General features: G+C 44.5%; 1 protein-coding gene across 8 annotated transcripts in view; it reads right to left on the reverse strand.

Moving 5' to 3' along the window:
* Positions 1-21758, reverse strand: part of Lrrc49 (leucine rich repeat containing 49) — a 113984-nt gene that overhangs the window by 35484 nt on the left and 56742 nt on the right. For all 8 annotated transcript variants that reach the window (XM_042281062.2, XM_006971465.4, XM_006971463.4 and 5 more), the window contains one exon: positions 8268-8415. In XM_042281062.2, the coding sequence (XP_042136996.1) occupies positions 8268-8306 (39 nt within the window). In that variant the 5' untranslated portion in view covers positions 8307-8415. The remainder of the gene's footprint in view (positions 1-8267; positions 8416-21758) is intronic.

The following is a 21758-nucleotide window of genomic DNA, read 5'->3' on the forward strand; positions in this document are numbered from 1 at the left end:
AGTTAAGAGCTTTGGCTGTTCTTCCAGAGGACCAGGGTTCAATTCCCAGCACCCACATGGCAGCTAGCAATTGTCTGTAACTCCATTTCCAGGGGATCCAACACCCTCACACAGACATAAATGCAGACAAAACCCCAATGCACATGAAATAAATGTAAAAAAGACTATAGACAACAGCGTACAGTCAATATTATAGTTAGTGGAGAACAGCCTAAAAGCATTCCCACTAAAACGAGGAACAAGACATAGGTGTCCACTTTCTCCAGCCTCAGTCAATATAGACTGGAAGTCTAAGCTAGAGTGGTAAGATAAGAGAAGCAAACAACAAGGATGCCGACAGGAACGGGAGAAGTCAGAGCATCTCTATTTGCAGACGATACGACTCCATACTTAGGAGATCCTAACAACTCCACCAGGAAACTAGAACTGATGAATAAATACCTTTAGCAAAACGACAGGCTGAAAAAATTAACACAAAACCAACAGCCTTTCTATCTGCCAATGACAAATATAGTGAGAAAGAAACCAGGGAAACATTTACACTAGCCTTAAAAAAATACACACTGGAATAAACCTAGCTAAGGATATGAATGACCTCTATACTGACTACTAAGAAACACCAAAGAAAGAAATCGAGGAATATACTAAGATGGAAAGGCCCCCACCCCACCCCCATGCTCATGGATCAGAATTAGTATTATGAAAATGGCCATTCTATCAAAATGAATCTACAGATTTAATGCAATTCCAATCAAAATTCTGGGACCATTCTTCACAGAAATGGAAAAATAATCTTAAAATTCAATTGATAAGCAAAAAAGACTGAATATTAGCCAAAAACATGTCTGAACAAAAAGAATATTGCAGGAGGGATCACCACACCTGACTCTAAGTCATACCAGAGCCAGAGACTAAAACAGCATGGTACTAACCAAACCCCAGGGAACAGCAAAGGAGAGGGAGGGAGAGAGGGAGGGAGGGAGGGAGGGAGGGAGGGAGGGAGGAGGGAGGGAGGGAGAGAGGGAGGGGAGAGAGGGGAGAAAGGGAGGGAGAGAGAGGAGGGAGGGAGGGAGGGAGAGAGGGGAGAGAGGGAGGGAGGGAGGGAGAGAGGGGAGAGAGGGGAGAAAGGGAGGGAGAGAGGGGAGAGAGGGGAGAAAGGGAGGGAGAGAGGGGAGAGAGGGAGGGAGAGAGGGGAGAGAGGGAGGGAGGGAGAAGGGGAGAAAGGGAGGGAGAGAGGGAGGGAGAGAGGGGAGAAAGGGAGGAAGAGAGAGGGAAAGGAAGAAGGGAATAAGGGAGAGAGAAGAAGGAGGGAGCGGGGGAGAAAGGAAGGGAGAGAGAGGAGGGAGGGAGGGAGGGAGGGAGGGAGGGAGGGAGGGAAGGAGAAAAAAGAAACAGGAAGAAACAAAAAACAAATGCATTGAAAGGCATTGGCTTGTAGTGAATCAGTGACAAAAATCAGGCCAGAGACTGGCTGGCTTGAAATGTAACTTGTAATATTGTTGCTTCCTAATAAAGATTTATTTAATTTACTTTTCTAATTCTAGAAGTTTAGAACCTAGCAGTGTTTTGTCATGTAATGTAGTTCTTTTAAAGAGAATGGAAATTCAACATGTTTTTTTGGTAAATGTAAAGTGCTTTTTTTTTTTAACTATATGGAAAATAATTCCTAATTAAAACTAAGCATAAGTAAAAAGGGGAAATTAAGTAAAACCTTTAGAACTTTGCTCCCTAGCTTCACAAAATAGCTGGTTTAGTAATTATGCCAAATTGGTTGATTTGCTGGGTGCTAATGTGCTCCTCAGTTAGAGATGGTATAAGTGAAAATATCACCTATATTTCCAGAACAATAAAAAATACTACCCTGTGATTCTTAAGGACTGTGCAGCATTGATTGCAGTTGCGGACACAGCTGCTGTCCACACAGCTGCTGAGGTGGCCGCTCAGCTGCCTTGCCCGTTAACCTTAGAATGCACCCACTTCAGCTCGCACTGGGACCACGGGTGAGGCCACAGCCTCTGAACCACCCTCTGCAGTTTCTGAAGGAGCTGACCGACACTGTGCCCCAGAGGCCTCATCTAGAAGATCAAACTAGAAACATCAGTCCTTCCAAGGGCCAGATGCAAACGCTACGGGAAGCTGCGTGGATCACGTAGGGCACATACTTCAGAGATGATCTCATCTGATTTCCAGAGAAAAGGAGCGGCTATTAAAGGCAGTAGGACTTTAAAAGGAATTCTAAACCTTGGAAAACTGGATTTACACCAAATCCATTTAAACACGGAGTGTTGTAAGGATATGCATATATGTATATATTGTATATATGCATGTGTATATATTGGCATTTGATGACTATATTTAATGCACATAATTATCAAATAGCTGACTTTACAAATAAAATCCTGACTCTCTAATTGTGAAGATGGGCCATGAATCTGTTGGCAAGAAGGCAAAGAAAACCAGGGAGCAGCTCTGGCTCCTCTAAAAGACCATTTCAGACTCTGGGATGGAAGCCACATCCATCTCTCATGTAGCTAACAAGGGGAACTATCTGAACCAAGAGATTTAGATGTTTTTCCTGACTTTAGTTTGCCCAGAGAGACCCAACATGAAAACAATGTCAAGTTAATTGACAGTGCCCAATGACCTCGATCACACTTCCTTCAGGTCACCAAGCTCTAAAACAAGTGCAGACTATCTGAGAAGTCCCCAGTGACAGCAGTTCATGATTTGGGATTTACTTCACTCCAGTGTGTTTTCAACAACACACTTTAAAACATACACCTAGAGCCACTGTTTGCCTTCAGTACATAAACACTAAAGCACTTACGATCACAGGCACTGTGTTGTTCGTCCAGGATTATTAGCAGAGAAAAGCAGTTTTTTGGTTTTTTTTTTTTTTTTTCAGAGTCTTAAAGTTAAAACTAGGAGCCAAGTTACCCATCTTCAATTGCTCTACTAATATTGTCAAGGCCTGGGCTGAGGAGATGGCTCAGTCAGGAAAGTGTGGAGGTGTGCCTGTGCCTGCAGCCCAACACTGGGGGTGTGCCTGTGACTGCACCTGCCTCCCCACAGCGTTCTCTTAGAAATAGAGAAGAAAATTCTATTCTTTTAAGGCATCTTACTTTTATAATTTGTGTATGTGTGTTGTTTGTATGAGTGTCCACCATCTATGTGTGGGTGTCCTTGGAGCTCCGAAGCTGGGGCTACAGACAGTTATGGACTCTGGATGGGGGTTCTGGGAACCAAACTCTGCCTCCCCACGTTTTCTCTGTAATGGATTTTGTTCTACCTCCTCAGAATGTGTCCACTCTTTGCCTCTGTTCAGGTGTGAGTGTTGTGACACTCATGGCAAAGTCTTTCTTCTGCCTTCTCTGCTCAATCCAGGCCCCCTGGAAACGCTACAGATGGCTGCTCCCTGCCTAAAGCTGCAGCTCAGAGCTGGTGAATGCTCAGTGGGCAGTGCTTACCGTACACACATAAAGACCAGAGTTCAGGCCCCCAGCACCCATGTGAATGCCAGGTGGGCATGGCAGGCCCCATACAGTTCCAGCATTCTGCACTCCAGAGGACAGGGTACCCCAGAGAAGCTGGCTACTCAGACTAGCCAAATCAGTGAGCTCCAGGTTCAATAATAAACAGAAATAAAACAGAGGGTGATTGTGGCAGAGCAACTCTGGCCTCCACTTGCACATGCATGTATACCCATACATATGCAAACATGCATACATATATACACGCACCACATATATAAATACCCTAAAAGTAATAGTTCAGAAGTAATCTGACCATTGAAGGGAAAGAGAGAGAGATTATCTCCATTTCTTGATTTCTTTGTTTCTACAAAAGTATATAGTGTGAAGCCAGGTTAACCCTCATTCATCATTCACCCAAGTTGGTGCAGGTTCTTACATGTGCGTGGCTCAATCTGCTCCCCACTCCCCACACTTGTGTAGGAGAGAGACCCTTCAGTCTGCTGTGCTGTGAGTAAACACTCCTGCACTTGTTCTAGGGATGCTTAAGTCTGCTGCTGCTGACGTGAAGTCAAACATTGTCTCAACTTAGCTAATGTTTTACCTTCTTAAATTCTTTTCTTTTGCTAGACAAAAGGTGATCAAACTTTTTCTGTAAAAGACACAGACCTGGGTCAGGTGTGGTGGTGCACATCTTACCCAGCACCTGGGAGGCAGAGCTCTATGAACTGGAGGCCAGTCTGGTCTGTACAGAGCTTTCCAGGCCATCCAGGGATGCATAGTAAGACTTTGTCTTAAAACAACAATAAAACAAAATTAAAAAAAGAGCAAAGTCTTGAAAAGAGGGTTCAGTGGTTAAGAACACAGGCTATTCTTCCAGAGGTCCTGGGTTTAATTCCCAGTACTCACATGGCAGCTCATACCTACCCCCAGGGGATCCAACATCTTCTTCTGGTCTCTGTGGGTACCAGGCATGCATGTGGTACAAAGATATGCATGCAGGCAAAACACTCACACACATAAAATAAACAAATAAATAAATTTTAAAATAAAACAATAAACATACATGCATGCACTCACATGTACACACATGTAACTCTAAACAAACAAAATCTTAACAACTAGAAATTTAAAAAGGCAAGATGCCAAATACTTTAGGCTTTGTGTGCTGGATATGATTTTGATCTCAAATCTTTTTTTTAGCTATATCTTAAAACTATTATAAACTATTGTTCACTTGAGAGCCATATGAAGACAGAAGTGGATGGATTTGCCTGTAGGATGTTGTTTATAAAGCCTGCTTGGGAGGTGAGCTACTTCTGGATCCTGACTGGATCAACCTATATATCATCACCTCTAAGCTCCCAGCTTCTATCACCCATATCACAGGAACATCAGTGTTCTCTCATCTAGACATTAACAAGAATGTTCAATAGAACAGGCTGGAGGAAAACTCTCGGCATGCCCGTGGCGATTTCTCAGAGGCTGGCATCCATCAGTTCCTGTGTTCTGTGGGGATCTGTGAATCGAGAACCTGCAGGCACAGCTTAGCTCAAAATGGCAGCAACAAACTTTGCCAAAGCTTTGCTCAAATACCAAAGGTATGGTCTATACCAACCTCCGAGATGGACTACTAGTAATGCACCTGGTTTGATCATTGTTACACATGCACACTGTAACTATGTCCCACAAACATGGACATGTATCATGTCTACTAAAAAATGTTTCAAAATGAGAATTCTTTTTGCCTGACAGGAGAGATGTTCAGTGAACTGATGGTGCCTCCTAGTGAGCACGGCCTGCAAGACTCAGGCACTAGTTTTCTCAGCCGACATCAAGCTGTCACAACTGCGGATTTTAAATTCTTTCCTTCTGTGATAAGAAGACAGGCTAGCTAGCCTCGCCTTTCAGCTGCTATACTGTTCTGCACCCCCAGGCCAGAGTATAACCTTAATATGTATGTATGTATGTATGCATGCATGCATGCATGATGTATGTGTGTATGCATGTGTTATGCATGTATTGGGGGTGTATAGATCATGACAGGAACGTGGAGATCAGAGGACAATTTGCAGGAGTTGGTCCTCTCCTTCCATGCTGGTCCTAAGGATCAAACGGAAGTTGGCAAGCTTGGTGGCCAGCACCTTTACCCACTGAGCCATTTTACTAGTCCCTGGTGTAACTTAATTAGTTCAACAAATGATTCAGTGTTCTAGATCGGGGCTTGACAAACTCCAGGCCACACATAAAAGGCCAGACTGCCACTTGATTTGTAAGTAAGCTTCACTGAGCAGAGCTGCGCTCCTTCATTTGCATATTCTCACATCTGCTTTCACACTGCAAGAGCTGAGCAGGTCAGCAGACGATCTACCCCCAAAGCTGCAAGTTTTTACTCTCAGGTCCTCTGTGGATGAACTTCGTTAATGTCAGCACTAGGTAGGCCCGGACCCAAACCTATCCCCCTTTATCTTATGAACCTTCAGTCTACTCTTGCTAAAACACAACCTGCTCTTCCTAGGAGCGATAACTAAGAATTGAGAACAGCAGTGGGTAACATCACCTTGTCTTTTGCTAGTCGTCTGGACCAGATGCCAACATCCTCATGCCCTGGAATAATGACCTCCATTTCATTCTTCAGGCTGATGCCCAGGTGGACAGCATTGTTTTTAGCATTATTCTTTGACAACTTCACACATGTGTATAACGTGTTTTGGTCGTTTTCACCCTCATCGATGTCTCTTGCCCCCTCCCACTCCTGCTGAACCTCTTCTTCTCCACAAGCCCCCTCCTACTTCCATCTTTGGGGGAGGGTTATTCATGTGTGTGTGTTCCAGGAGCTTTAATTAAAGTCATTAGCAGGAGCTTAGCTTAAGAGGTTTTTGTTTGTTTGTTTTGTTTTTTTAGAGTGTGGACAAACACCCCCCAGTGGCTCTAACACCCACTGAAGAAAATGACATCTCCCTGAGTGAGCATTAAAACTGCCAATACGTCTCAGGAAGGGGTGGGGCCTAAAGAGCTCCCTCCCCCACATGATGGAATGTTGACAGGCCCTATCTTGTTGGACAGTATTTTTAAGAGGTAAACTATTTTACCTAACTTTAAGGCTTCAGGAGCTCCTGTTATTAAGCACAGGACAAAAACACTCTAAGCCTGCTTAGACATTTTTGCCTGCAGCTATCTTCCCCACAAACACCCAATGATTAGCTAAAATCAACTGCTGCTATCAATTGCCACATTCCCTTAGTCCCCTCTGCAGCGTGCACATCACCCCTCTGCAGTGTGCACATCACCCCTCTGCACTGTGCACATCACCCCTCTGTACTGTGCACATCACCCCCCTGCACTGTGCACATCACCCCCCTGTACTGTGCACATCACCCCTCTGCAACATGCACATCACCCCTCTGCAGCGTGCACATCACCCCTCTGCACTTTGCATGCCATGCCCCCTGCACTGTGCACATCACCCCTCTGCACTTTGCATGCCATGCCCCCTGCACTGTGCACATCACCCCTCTGCACTTTGCATGCCACCCCCCTGCAGTGTGCACATCACCCCTCTGCACTTTGCATGCCACCCCCCTGCACTGTGCATACCTTTACTCTCTGCTTAGACATCATCATTCACTGCTACTCTTCAAGTCCTGCGTTAAATGTTTTCTCCTTGGAAATTTTTCTTATTTCTCTGGTAAAATTGGAAGCTACTTTGCTCTCTTGTGCCATTTTGCCTCAAGAGTCTCTGAGTATGTAAGTATGTGGGTATGCATGCAAAGCAGACAGACAGATTAGACAGAGAGCACACTGTGTTTTCTAACTAGATTGCCACTGTGTGTTGTGGTATGGCTGCACACCTACCTCTGTTGTAGACTGTAAAGAACTGTGACTCTGATCTTGTCATCTCTGATGTCTCATAAACACCCTACTACAGAAATCTCTGGCTTAATGGTGTATAAAGGGAATATGAAGAATATTTTCACAGTCCTTCTTGGTCAAAAGAAATACATAACAATTCCCTTTACTAAGTAGTTAGGTCCAAACAACTGAACTGGCATTCACATTCTAACAAAGTAAATACCGTGTTCATGTTCTAACTAAGTAGTCATTTGAAAAAGCAATCTGTGCAAACTGAAAGAAAGATAAATATTTTATACCATCAGTAAAGACATAATCAGTTACCAATGGTGTAGCCAAATTTCTAAGCAGTCTTATTAAATAAAAAACATGGAATCAAATATAGGAGTGAAATTAAGTCTTAGAGATCAGGGAAATAGTAAGAGGTACCAACCAACCTTACCTCAACACCCATGCATCTGGGACCCCAGTTCCCTAAGTCACACTCGGGAAACCAGGGAGGTTCACAGAAGGCTACACTCGGGGAACCAGGGAGGACACAGAAGGCCACACTTGGGGAACCAGGGAGGACACAGAAGGCCACATTCGGGGAACCAGGGAGGACACAGAAGGCCACACTCAGGGAGAGGGAGAACACAGAAGGCCACACTCGGGGAGAGGGAGGACACAGAAGGCCACATTCGGGGAACCAGGGAGAACACAGAAGGCCACACTCAGGGAACCAGGGAGGACACAGAAGGCCACACCCAGGGAACCAGGGAGGACACAGAAGGCCACACTCAGGGAACCAGGGAGGACACAGAAGGCCACATTCGGGGAACCAGGGAGAACACAGAAGGCCACACTCAGGGAACCAGGGAGGACACAGAAGGCCACACTCGGGGAACTAGGGAGGACACAGAAGGCCACACTCAGGGAGAGGGAGGCACACAGAAAGGCGCTCACCGTGATTCTCTTCATGTCTAGCTGGCGCAGCTGCATCATATTCTGAAGGACCGTGTGTTTGTACCATGACTCTTGCGCTATTGGATTGCCATCAAAGGTGATGTCTGAGAGAGAAGTTGAGTCAGCAAGGCAGGAAACACTGTCGAAGCTGCAGGAGAGAGGCCACTGCATTATTCTGAGGCTTTTCAAACAATAGCTCCAGTTTCTAAAATAAGATTTTGTTTAGTTCTTTAAACTATTTTATTTTTTAATTATTTTGTATGTACACATTTGTTTCCGTGAGGGTGTCAGATATCTTGGAATTGGAGTTACAGGCAGCTGTGAGCTGCCCTGTGGGTGCTTGGAATTGAACTCAGGTCCTCTGGAGGAGGAGCCAGTGCTCTTAACCCCTGCGCCATCCCTCCAGCCCTTGTTTGTTTTTTGAGACTGTCTTGCTATGTAACCCTGGCTGGCCTAGAACTTACATACTGGGTAGACTGGGCTAGCCTCGGGCTTACAATATAATCCTCAGCCTCTAAGAACTGAGATGACAGACAGGTGGTATCACGCACAGCACATCAGGGACCTTTGAAAGAATAATTTAGATCTGCAGAAGAATTGAGACGGCTTCATCTCCCAGAGTCTCTCCACACTGTTAAACACATGTTTGAGTACATATGGATATACAGGTTAGCACTCCCTTGGTTTCTGGCACTACATTACTTATTCTCTGAACTCACACATTCCTTGCCCATTCCTGAAAGCAGCTACTTCTCAGCACAGTAGTTCCTTGTATTAGAGACCAGAATCAGCAACCAAGGCCTGGGAGGGAAGTGTACTTTCTAGCTATTGGGACACCACTTCTTTTAGGCCTCTCAGATGGGAGAGGAAGTGTGTGTATACACTGTCCTGTGTGTATGCATATACACATGCCTTAACATGTCTCCATACAGCCAGCTGTGTTTATATTAACTAACACAAGTTCATATTGATGTCTCCAAATCTCATCTATTAGCCAAGCTTCCTCTCCTCCCTGTCTGGAAACCCCCACTCCAGCTGAGAGGAACCTGACTCATATCATCTACTACCCATTTTCTGGAATTTCCTATTCCAGTTTATGTGTATAAAGGCACTAGAATTTTTTAAAACTGCACCCAGAACACCATTTTCTTGATCAAATGACCAATGTTATGTAGGTCACCATGCCCCTCCGCACCCCAGTTATTAGCTCATACATTGCAATACAGTCAGAACTTCTCAGAGTCAGAGCCTGCATCCCTTCCTGGGATTTCCATGTCCCTTGATGATTTTTCCAATGTTGTACACCTTGAGGTTCATTCTCGAGGGCTCTGACATTTCATGACTTGTAACAAATGCACAGTGGTATGTGTTTACTACTAAAGTACTGTGTGGAATAATTTCCATGGTCTTAAGAAATTCCTCTCTGCTTTCCCCTGTGCCCCAAATTCCTGGAAAGCACTGATCTTTTTACTCTCAGGGTTCTGAGAATTTCCAGAATGGTGGATGGCTGGAATCATGTACTACAACATACTCTTAGGGAAGGACTTCTTTCATTTCGCAATACACGTTTAACAGGCTTCCACCCATATCTTCTCTTCATAGTGCATTTCTTTTCATAACTGAGTAATATTCTGTTGTATGAGAGTACCGCTTTCTTTATCAACTACAGAGCACACCCTGGCTGATGGTAAGTGAAGCCGCTGTGCATCCCTGCCCACAGCTCTCTGTGGACATCTTAACCTCAGCTGGATACATAACAAGCGTACTTCTGCCGGCTCACATGGAAGGCTGGTTACTTGGCTGTGTGAGAAGCTTATCTAGGGCTCTCAGCTCCGTCTCCGCCAGCATCTGGTGTTCATGGGTGTCTCTGGATGCTAACGGCTCCATCAGGTGAACAGTGGCAGGGCCTTGTTTACTCGCAGATTCCTACTGCAGGTGACTTGAGCATTTCACATCACACTCGCAGTGAGGCATCTTCCTGGAGTTTGCAGAGCCTTTGCTCATTTTAAGTGGATTATTTGTCTCCTTATTGTTGAGTTTTACAAGGTTTATTAAAATATATTATGATGTCAGGCAGTGGTGGTGGCACACGCCTTTAATCCCAGCACTTGGGAGGCAGAGGCAGGTGGATCTCTGAGGTCAAGGCCAGAGAGAGTTCCAGGAGAGCCAGGGCTACACAGAGAAACCCTGTCGAGAAAAAAAAACAAATAAAAATGTATATTTATTATGTAGTGTGTGCATGGATGTGCAGACGCCACGGCACTTGTGTGGAGGTCAGAGGAAAACGTGGGAGCTGGTTCTCCCCTGCCACCATGTGGGTCCTGTGGGTCATCTCAGGCCCTTGGTTATGGACTGGATGTCTTTACCTGCAAGCCAATTTCCTGGCCTCTTCATTCCCTTAACAGTGCCTTTCACAGAGCAGGGGGTTAATTCTAATGATATATAACTTAGTAATTTTTTCTGTTTCTTTCTTTTCTTTCCTTTCTTTTCCTTTTCTTTTTTTTTTTTCTGATCCTATTTTGGTTTCTGAAGGCTGTCAGGGTTTTCTTCTATAATTTACTTTTAAGAGTTTTACATTTAGGCTTACAACCCATTCTGAGTTAATTTAATGAAAGGTCCGAACTCACATTTTCCCACATTGATGAACTGTCTGTTTTTTTGCTGCAGACCCTGACTGTATCTCCGTGGGTATTTCCAAGTCTGTACATGGTTCCATTGATGGACAACATGTCTACTCTTTTACCTCTGACCTGCTGTAAGTGCTGTGGCTTCAGAGGAGGTCTCCGTGATGCAGCTTTAAAATGATTCTAAACATGTCACAGTTCACTCTGCAAATGTCACTGACAAGAACATGTAGTATCCCTTCCCATGAAAATGTGACATTGTACCTAATCAGGTCACAGGTGAATGACTGTCTTCAACTACTAGACTCCAAAATACGCATCAGCCCCCCCTCCCCACAGACATACTGAAGTCCTAGCCTCTGGCTCGGCTGCTTCTGTTAGCTGTAAACTGCTCTCCCAAGTGTCACTTGTGAGTGCCAAGGAGGCTATGTGCCATCATGGATCTTGTCTGTGCTGGCCAAACCACCGCCATGAGGACATGCCGTGGAAAAATACTCCTCAGCTTAATTGGACTTTATGTCTACAAAGGTTTCCTTCCTTTCTACTCCGGCACCTAGACTGTAACAATTGGGTTCTAAGGGACATAAAACTTCCTGTGTGGTCACTATGCCTCATCTGTCAAGCTCATTCCTTCTTCCCTTGTCAAGTGCGGTGAGTGAAAGCAGAGAAGCATTGCCTCCCCCAGAGACAGTAAACTGTGTGGTTAATGAAATCACAGTTTCAGGGGCAACTCTGCTCAACTGTACCCAACAGTCCTTACAGGCTGGTGTAACGCTTCAAGTTCTGTCCTTCAGTGTTATGCCAGGACTCTGGGTATCGGCCCTTACACACGAGATGTAGAAATCATCTTTGGTATCTAGAAAACCACACACTGAGATTTTGATTTTTGAAGATGGGAATAATCACTTTATAAATACCACTCTGAAAAACCCGGGAAACTCATTTATACTGGAGTTCAGCAACAAACACGCTGAAGAATGAATAATTTTTCAGAATTTATGTTGAAAATTACCCCTCAATGAGGAAAAGAAGACACACAATAGTGTGCTACAAAAACAATCATGTGACAGGTACAGAAGACTTCCCTCATTTGTTGTCATATTCAGACAATTCCTCATGTTTTGATCAGATTCAAAGAAAAACATCCTGATGTGATTACACCTCAGAGCTGATCTTTACTGAGCTATAAGATGAGTTCACGATCTGAATGTGTGTCAAGGCATTTGAGAAACATCAGGATAATTACAGGAAGGCACTTAAAACAGGGGGAAATGGAAGTCTGCAAATTTAAATCTAATAATGGCTTTAAGTGTAAGTAGATTTGAATAAAGAGCTGACACTCTGCACCGATGCCCTTCCCAAAACCAGTGAGTGAGGACAGAAACTAACAGGAACCATCAGGGGATTTTAGAAATGAAGTGGGTAGGTAGGGGAGAGGGCTGAGAGCTGGGGAGTAGGTAATGGAGTCGGGGATGGTGGATGGTGGTGGTCATGTGACCAGAACTGTAGTTCAGAAAAATCACAATTCAGTAACACTGCGTAGTGAATACAGGAAAGAAAAGGGTTCAGAATGGAAAGCTAGTTCTAAGTTTGATTGCAGTAGGAGGTGAAAAGTTGTTAGAGGGTAACACAGTAAAAACTATGGTGACCTTCCTGGGAGTAAAGAGCAGAGGGGCTATGGAAGGCTGGACTGTGAAAAGGAGTCTGTAATCACTTGGCTGTGATAGGGAATGCTGAATAATATCTAGGCTTCTCTCTCAAGTGACTGACCACAGTTGTGGTTACAGGGTACAGATGCTGTCAAAATTCATTAGACTATGCTTCAAATGAGTGTATTTACTACATGTAACAACTTATTTTCCAAAAAGATGACTCAGAAAAATTTGAGACTACTTTGTAAGAAACACATAATTGTAGGACTGGATGAAACAATAGGAGAAAGTCTAATTGTTCCAAAGAACTTCTTGCTGATTAAAAAAAAAAGATAAATGGATTTTCCCATCCTAGTCTTAGAATTCCTTAAAAGCTCATATACTATTCAAGAATTATTATAACCTGATACATATTACTAATCAGATAGACACACTGAAAGAAAAGCAAACAGTATGCCCAGAATCAAAGACAAGTGGGATGCCTTTATCGCATGACAGGTGGGTTCTACTGTATTCTTATTTACTATCTACAACTAGACTACAGAACCTAAGATTTGTTTCTTATTGCTGTGTATAATTTTGAAGTAACGCTAGCATCAAAACTAAGGATGCATGAAAAGGTCAGCTCACAAAGAATCTCAGTTACACTTACCGGAAGTCTTCCCAGCCCCACCTCTCCAGGACACCTTTGAGGTTGGTCTAATGATCATCAGTTGAAAGAATGGGTGGTGCCACACACAAAACTAAATGCTATCTTCAACAAAGACAAGTATAAAATGAGTTTGTGTGTAGAGTGGAAAGCTGTACACCCAGGGAATGTGGTCACTATGCCACACTTCAGAGATCGGAGGGGTGGGGAGAGCCAGCAGATCCACATCTGCAACTCAAACCCAACCAGAAAGACTCCAGGAGGGGAAACGACTGTACTTCTAGGCAGATACTGTCCTCAGTGCCAGCTCCAGCACTGCACCCAACACTCACATACACACTTACACACTCACCTTCACAACCAAGCACATTGCCACTCACACACACATTCTCACACATACTCATACTCAGATACACACACATTCATACAACAAACGTGAAATCACTAGAAAGATCCATAAAATATGTAGAATTATTAGAGCCTAAAATATATTTAAAGAAAATAAGCATTGCAAGAATATGTATTGATGGTACAGTGATGAACTTAAAAGCTGAATAAATTATTCAAAAAATTTCAAATGAATTCATGATCTGCTCAAAAACATCAAGAAAGAAGAAAGAATTGGGAGAGGAGGGGGAGGAAAAGGAGAGGAGAGGAGGGGAGATAGAGGGAAAGGAGGAGGGGAAGAGAGGGAAGGGAGGAGGGGAGGAGAGGGAAAGGAGGAGGGGAGGAGAGGGAAGGGAGGAGGGGAGCAGAGGGAAGGGAGGAGGGGAGCAGAGGGAAGGGAGGAGGGGAGCAGAGGGAAGGGAGGAGGGGAGCAGAGGGAAGGGAGGAGGGGAGCAGAGGGAAGGGAGGAGGGGAGCAGAGGGAAGGGAGGAGGGGAGCAGAGGGAAGGGAGGAGGGGAGCAGAGGGAAGGGAGGAGGGGAGCAGAGGGAAGGGAGGAGGGGAGCAGAGGGAAGGGAGGAGGGGAGCAGAGGGAAGGGAGGAGGGGAGCAGAGGGAAGGGAGGAGGGGAGGAGAGGAGAGGCAGGAACACAGGGAGGTAAACCAACCAACCCAAGTCAAAATAACAGAAATGAGGATTTGCTGACCCCTGTGACCTTGAGCTTTGGTTTGCAGGATCTTCGATGCTGTGGGTGGTAAACAGATCTTAGGAACCACACAAATTAGAAAATCTAACCTGACATCGATTCATAAATCCAGGTCCTCAAACAGGGATAAAATAATGATGGGCATCCCCACCTGCTCCCCTGGAGGCATGCCCATCTCCACACTTGGCTCAGTAGGAAGGGAGCAAAGTCTTTCAAATACAAACAATAATTTGAAGCACAGGTCTGAATTGAACAGGTCTAAAACACTCCAAGAGGAGAAGCTTTTTCTTCAAACATCCAAGTCTGCTTACACTATAGGGCTATACGTCTCTGACAACAGATTAGATTCAAGGACCCCAAGATTAGATATTCAGGGGCAGTCACAGATACCCACAGCAACCAAACAGCTCCATCTTGTAAAGAAATTCAGCTACCTGAAGACCTGTAAAAAACAGGTGGTATAGTCAAACTGGCCAAGACTTCAAATAATTGGACTATCAAGATCCATAGTCTTAAACCCTGGAACAGGGCCTGGAGAGACGGTTTGGGCGTTTAGAATATGTGCTGCTCTTAGGGAGGACAATGGTCCAATTTCGAGCACGTACACTGGAAAGTTCACAACTGTCTGTAATTCCAGCTCCAGATGATTCTACTCCCTCTTATTGACACTATGCGTGTGTGCGTGCACGCGCGTGTGCACATGCGCGCGTGCACGAACACACACAGATTTTTAAGACACCTATAATATGTTTTAAGACTTAAAAGCAGCCTTGAAAATGTGAGCAAAATAAAAAATAAAAAAATCAAAGAATAAATAAAGGGATCAAGTCTGTGTCCTGTTTTCTTTTATCAACTCGTCTTTGCAGAAATAAAAGCCACAAGAAAATCTATCTTTACCGAGGAATTCTAGTTAAGAACAGAAGGAGGAAGAACAGGTTGGAAATTAATTTGAATCCTGAACAAAATAATGGAAGCAGACAGCAGCAATCAATGATTGGCACCTCGCTGAAAAGGAGATGGGATGCTTTATTAAAAATGAAATAAGCTAGTAAAAGCCAAGCCCAACCATCCATTTTTGTTTTTTGTTTCTTTTGTTTCTTTTTTTAAGATTTATTTATTTATTATGTATACAGCTTTCTGCCTACATGCCAGAAGAGGGCACCAGATCTCATTACAGATGGTTGTGAGCTACCATGTGGTTGCTGGGAGTTGAACTCAGGACCTCTGGAAGAGCAGACAGTGCTCTTAACCTCTGAGCCATCTCTCTAGCTCCCAACAATCAGTTTTAACATAGTAAACAAGCTGTCAAAAGATAATAGGAGCCAGCTCAGGTCACAGAAAATCTAGGTACCAACTTTTATTTGGGTATCAATTTATAACAATTATTATTAAAAGACTGTAATACCTGTTCTGTTCCTAGATGCATATATATATATATATATATATATATATATATATATATATACACACATACACACACACACACACATATATATATATATATATATATATATATATATATATATATATGCATGCAAAGGGAGCTCTAACTCCCAGGGGTTAGAGGTCTGACTCTCTTGAGTCAACACACATGTATTTGAGCAGTTAGTTCACATCTGTAAAAGACAGAAATGCACATCAGTGCCTTAGCAACAGGATGGAGTACAATGGGTGAGGAAAACAGGGTTTCCCAACTCTCCCAAGAGCACAGTGAAGGGAAGTGGTACCTGAACAGAGACATTTGTGTGCCCATGCTTAGCACGCCAATCGTGATTGGAGAATAGATGAGGAGGAAGCAGGCATCTTTCGTATCTAGGTCAGGCGGACAGATGGCTTTGTGAGGTGAAGGAGACTAGAAGTAGAACACATGGAGGGGGGCATGACACACACACCTGCACCCCCCCCCACACACACACGGGTGAGGTGAAGCCAGAGTGCTGGTGAATAGAAGGTTCTGTTATCAATGTGTGCAAAAAAAAAAAAAAAAAAAAAATGAAGCTCAGATGAATATCTACTGTTATCAGAATTCTTCTCTAACTGCTAGCAGAATGGTTCCCTGCAGTAAAGCCTTCCACACGCTGACTCCACCCCTTAGGTCCAGGACGGAGCGCTCTGTGCTGCCCCTATATCCTTGGCCAGGGTGACTGCTTCCAACTGGTACCTGACCTAATTAAGGCCACTGCAAACCCTCTGCACAACCCCTCCCAAATGTGCACTTCAGTCACCAGGATCTCCAGAGAATGGCACTGGGATCCAGGAGGTCTAGGATGGGGCTTGGCGATCTGCGCTTCTAATAAGCTTCCCAGTGGGGTGAATGCTGATGGTCCAGAGACCTTGAACATTCGACTCCTCAGAAACTTCCTGCAAGGATGGGCTGCTCTTCCCGCAGAGCCATGGAGGGACAGAATGGTACACAGGGTGCCGGCTTGCCTACAACCTACAGCATTCATGGCTGCCACTCGGGGTTCGATGTGTTCTTTGTGACTTGTTCACACAGGAAACAAAAGCCATACATTCAGTCTCTGCCACTCTCAACAATGCATCATTGGTCTTTTGTGAAAAGAAATGTCTATCAACAACCAGCTGGGAAAACACCGAGTTCTTTAAGGAAAGAGGTGAGGCAGAGACTGTATTGAGCTGGGAAAGGATGCAGCGGACAGAGGGCACCTGGCTACAGCACCGGAAAAGGTGAACTTCCTCTGTTTCCCTAAGATCTCCCTGACTCACCCGCTATGACACACTGGGGTAACACTCAAGACCCCTGTGATCACTTAGAAGAACAAAAGGCCAACGCCCTGATGTGTAAAACAGCAAGACTCCCCAAGTCACAGCAGAGCGATCCTGCCCTTCTAGCAGATGCATTCAGTGTTTCCCACGAAATCTTACTGGATATTGAAAATGACAGTCTCTGCCTTGAAGGTCTACAGCAGACACTGCCATTTCATTTTTAAGCCATTAAATGAGAAGTTTTATGAAAAAAGGATCCGAATCCACATTTGTCAAAAGCATGGATGCAATCAGTCAACAGGCACATAAAAATGATAATGAAATTCCAACTGAAACCACAGTGAGTCACTAGCTCATGTTTGTTAGAATGAGATACTAGCTCATATCAAATACAGGGAGTGGGTGCTGGCTAGGACATGGGGTACTGTGGCTTGATTCAAGTGATCCCCACAGGTTTATGTTCTGAATACTTGCTCCCCACCCAATGGTGCTATTTTAGGAGGCTTCCGAAGATTAGGCCCAGCTGGCCCAGCAGGTCCCTAAGGGCACGCTTTCCAAGATTATTCTGTCCCTGGTTCTAGCCTTGCTCTCTGCTTCCTGGTCGTCTACAACGTGAAGGGTCCCCACCATCCCAGTGCCTCAGCATACCTTCTTCCCCACAGGGGCCTGAAACCCACAGAAGTCCTGAGCCAAAATGAATCTCTCCTTCCTCAACTTGTTCCTCTCAGATACTGTGGTCACAGTGATGCAGAAGAAGTACACAGAAAGGGAACCTTCGTAAACTGCCATCTACCGTGGCAGGAATTTAAGTCAGTATAGTCAATGTGAAAATCGGTACGGAGCACCTTAAAAAGTTAAAAACAGAGCTACTATATGACCCAGCAACCCCAATTCTATCCAAAGGAAATGAAATGACAATGTGAAGAGACATGCTGTCTCCCATGCTCATGGTTACACTGCTCACAATAGTTATGATAGAAAACCAACTTAAGCGTCTATTGACAGCTGAATAGATAGATACAGAAATGTGGTAGAGCGGACAGTGCCTGCTGAGCAATACCTGAGGGTGTCCTACACACACATGAACACACACACACACACACACACACACACACACACACACACACGAAGAAAGAAGATGTGAGGCTATGTATACAGCACAATCCTAGTCAACCTCAGAAGGACGTCTTGTCCTTTGCAACAACAGGGATAAATCTGAAGACACTGGACAGAGAAAGATAAGCCAGAACAGAGGGACAAATCCATTTTCTCTTACTTCTATGTGGAATCGCAAACAGCAAACACTGAACAGCACAGAGGTCACAGGAGTTAGGGGAGGAGCAGTGAGTGGAAGGGGAAGTGCGGAGATCAGGTTCAATGGACACCATCTATCAGAAGGAATGAGTTCAGGAGAGCTGCGGTATTGTGTGGTGACTATGTTTAATAACAATGTATCATATTTTTGAAAAGGGCAAATTATCTGGTCATTCCACAAGACGTACATATGTCCCACTTTGCTTTCCGTTGCTGCGATAAACATCACCACCAAAAGCAATGTGAAGAGGAAAGGGTTAATCTGGCTTACACTCTAGGGAAGCCAGAGCAGGACTCCAGGCAGGAACCAGGAGGGAGGAGCTGAAGCAGAGCACACAGCCTGCTAGCTCCCCACTGCTTGCTCAGCCTGCTTCTCTATCCAGCTCAGAACCACCTGCCCGGGAACAGGACAGCACAGCCCACAGTGGGTTGGCCCCTTCCACATCAGTAAGCAATTAAGAAAATGCCCTACAGACAGGCACACAAGCCAGCCTAATGGAGGTAATTCCTCAGTTGAGAGTTTCTCTGCCCAGGAGTGTGAGGTTGACAACTGAAGCTAATTATGACAGCGTATATCTAAATCTCAAGTTGAACACCATAAATATACATAATTTTGTAAAATAAAGGTTTTTTTTTTAAACAATAAAACAGTGCCCAAAGACTAGCTAAAAATGTTGAACTATCCTTTCAGGTATCAGGAGTTTATAATTAGGTCACTGGGATAGCTTTTTATGCACTCAGGATAAACAAAACTGTTAGATTTCCCTTCAATGAAAGAATCCAGACATTCCTTCATCTCCTTTATTTGCATGCAAGGGAGAGGTTCTTTTACTTGTGTGTTTGTTTGTTTTGGGTTTTGAGACAGGGTTTCTCTACATAGCCCTTGCTAGCCTGGAACTCACTATGCAGACCAGGCTGACCTAAACTCATAGAGATCTGCTTTCCTCTGCCTCTCCGATGCTGGGTTAAAGTGTGTGCCTGTAAGACTGACCAGATGGAAGGGTTTTTAAAAGAGAAAACGGTTTTTCCTGTTTTAAACCAGTCACGTGCTCTGCAAGACCAGGCAACCATTTTCCTTCCTGGACAAGTCACGATTCAGCACCACAGCAGAGCCATCTTTAATACTAAAAAGGAGCATGGGAGAGTAATGAATCCACCCATCTACTGAGTCCTACCTCATAGTCATAACCTTTGTAGAGTTCAGACCTTTGATGCTAACAAAAGGCTGGTGTGTTCTGTCCCTAAGGCAATGGTATTCAGAAGGGGAGGCCTTTGGGAAGTGACTGGGTCACAAGGGTTCCGATCTCACGACTGAATACCCGGAAGAGTGGTGGACACTTTAGAAGGTGGGGCCTACTGGAGAGTAGTCCTAGAAGTGTGCTCTTGAAGGGCCTATTTTGTCCCCAGCTCACATTACTGCACCTTCCCCTCTCCTTCCAAGCTGCCAGGAGCTTATGACACTTCTTCCACTAGGCATTTCTGGCATGATATACTAAGCTCCTGCACCCTAAAAGCAACTGGGCCGAAAGACCCCAGACTGGAACTCCAGAAACCACGAGTCAAAATAAATGTGCCCTCCTATTATTCCTCTGAGATTTTGTCACCACAGTGGAAAGATGATGGACACACCCTTCTTTCAAAAAAACCTCCCCAAAGAGGCAAATGTGATTTATTTGACTGGAAAGACAGGAGGGCCCATTCTGCACACAGAAGAATCCTCAGTTCTCTTTGTCTTTCTGAACCACTGGTACCAGATTTGTAGCCCTGCCCCTCCCAGAAAAATGGCTCCAACTTCCCAACTCCTCTGCCAGCAATGGTGTAAGCAAAGCTCTATTTGGAAAGATACATCTGAAGAGATGCTATGGCAGTTAAGAGTGTTTTCTGTGTAACTATGGGGACTCAAGTTCCAATGCCAGCACCCAGGTAACAAGCCAGGCTTCCCAAAAATGCGTGTAACTCTAGCTCTTAAGGATCTGGTGCCCTTTTATGGCCTTTGCATGCATGCCCGCCCCCCTCCACATGTACATGCACTCGCATAGATCTCTCTCTCTCTCTGTCTCTCTCTCTGTCTCTCTCTCTGTCTCTCTCTCTCTCTCTCTCTCTCTCTCTCTCTCTCTCACACACACACACACACACACACACACACAAATACATTAAATAAAAATTTAAAAGCCAGGTGTGGCTTTTAATCCCAGCACTCTGGAGGCAGAGGCAGGCTGTGAGTTTGAGGCTAGCCTAGTCTACAAAGACAGGATATGTCAGAGCTCAGTAGAGATATCCTTTTTCAAAAAATAATAAATAAATAAATACTATAAAGATCCTGATTGTGCATATCAAAATTACACTGTTATTTTGAGCCCTGTTTCTCTGATTCCTGTATCTCTTCAATTGGGTCAAAACATAGAGCAGAAGTTAAAGGCTTGGATTACCAAACACCAGGTCAGCGCTCTGTGTAAAGATACCCCAAGAAGTTTGTTCCTACATAATTAACACAGCACAGCGTTTATGTTTCCATCACAACAACGGAAGCACGCTCTCCTTCAGAACAGCACATCCTGCACTCTCCGCTTGGTTCCTATGATCTTGTCATGAAGATTAGGATAAGCTAAACGACCGTTTATGATGCCACTTCTACAAGGAGAAAGGGTAATAAAGACTGAGGGGCCTTCTGGACTCTACAGGATGCCCGGGTAGAGCTTGAAAATCTAACGAGGAGAGTTTTAGTCCTTTTCTAAATTGTACATCTCGGTTATAAGGGAAGGTTTACATAGAAAAGCCAAACTTTCAGTTAAAGATTAGAGTATCTCACCAGCTCCTGGGCAATGGAACATTTTATTGGTTTATTAAGGAATTCATGGCCTGTAAGTACAGACAAACAAAAGGCAGAGATGACCTACGGTCAGCAAATGGTAGACAGAACTTGCAGTTTTAGCCACAATGATAGCAGACTTTTTGTCACAATGTAAACTGCTATAAAAGAGGAGAAACATCAAATCCAAGTGATAAATAGGACATGGTATAGGAGCTGTGCCCCTTGAGAGAGAGAGAAAAACACATGAAAGTCACATTCACCTTGGCTTCTGCCTGGAGAACTTTCCAGACCACAGGATGCACTTGGCAGCAGATCCAAAGAGAGAACAGAGGTCTCGCTAGGGAGACAAAACACAAGGCAGAGTCTGGGTCAGCTGGGAGTGCTGGGATGTGGGTGGTGGGCAGCGAAGATGTAGGCCGACTTTTCTGTCCTGCCAGCCGCTCCCCAAATAACCACACCGAGACATAATATTAATTATAAATGCTCAGCCAATAGCTTAGACTTGCTTTTTAGCTAGCTCTTATAACTTAAATTAACCCATTTCTATTCATCTATGTGCTGCCCCGAGGCTCATTTACCTCATGTACATACTTCCCATCCTGCTCTCTCTGCATCTCATGTC

This window comes from Peromyscus maniculatus, chromosome 7 (assembly GCF_049852395.1).
Source record: "Peromyscus maniculatus bairdii isolate BWxNUB_F1_BW_parent chromosome 7, HU_Pman_BW_mat_3.1, whole genome shotgun sequence".
Taxonomy (NCBI): Eukaryota; Metazoa; Chordata; class Mammalia; order Rodentia; family Cricetidae; genus Peromyscus; species Peromyscus maniculatus.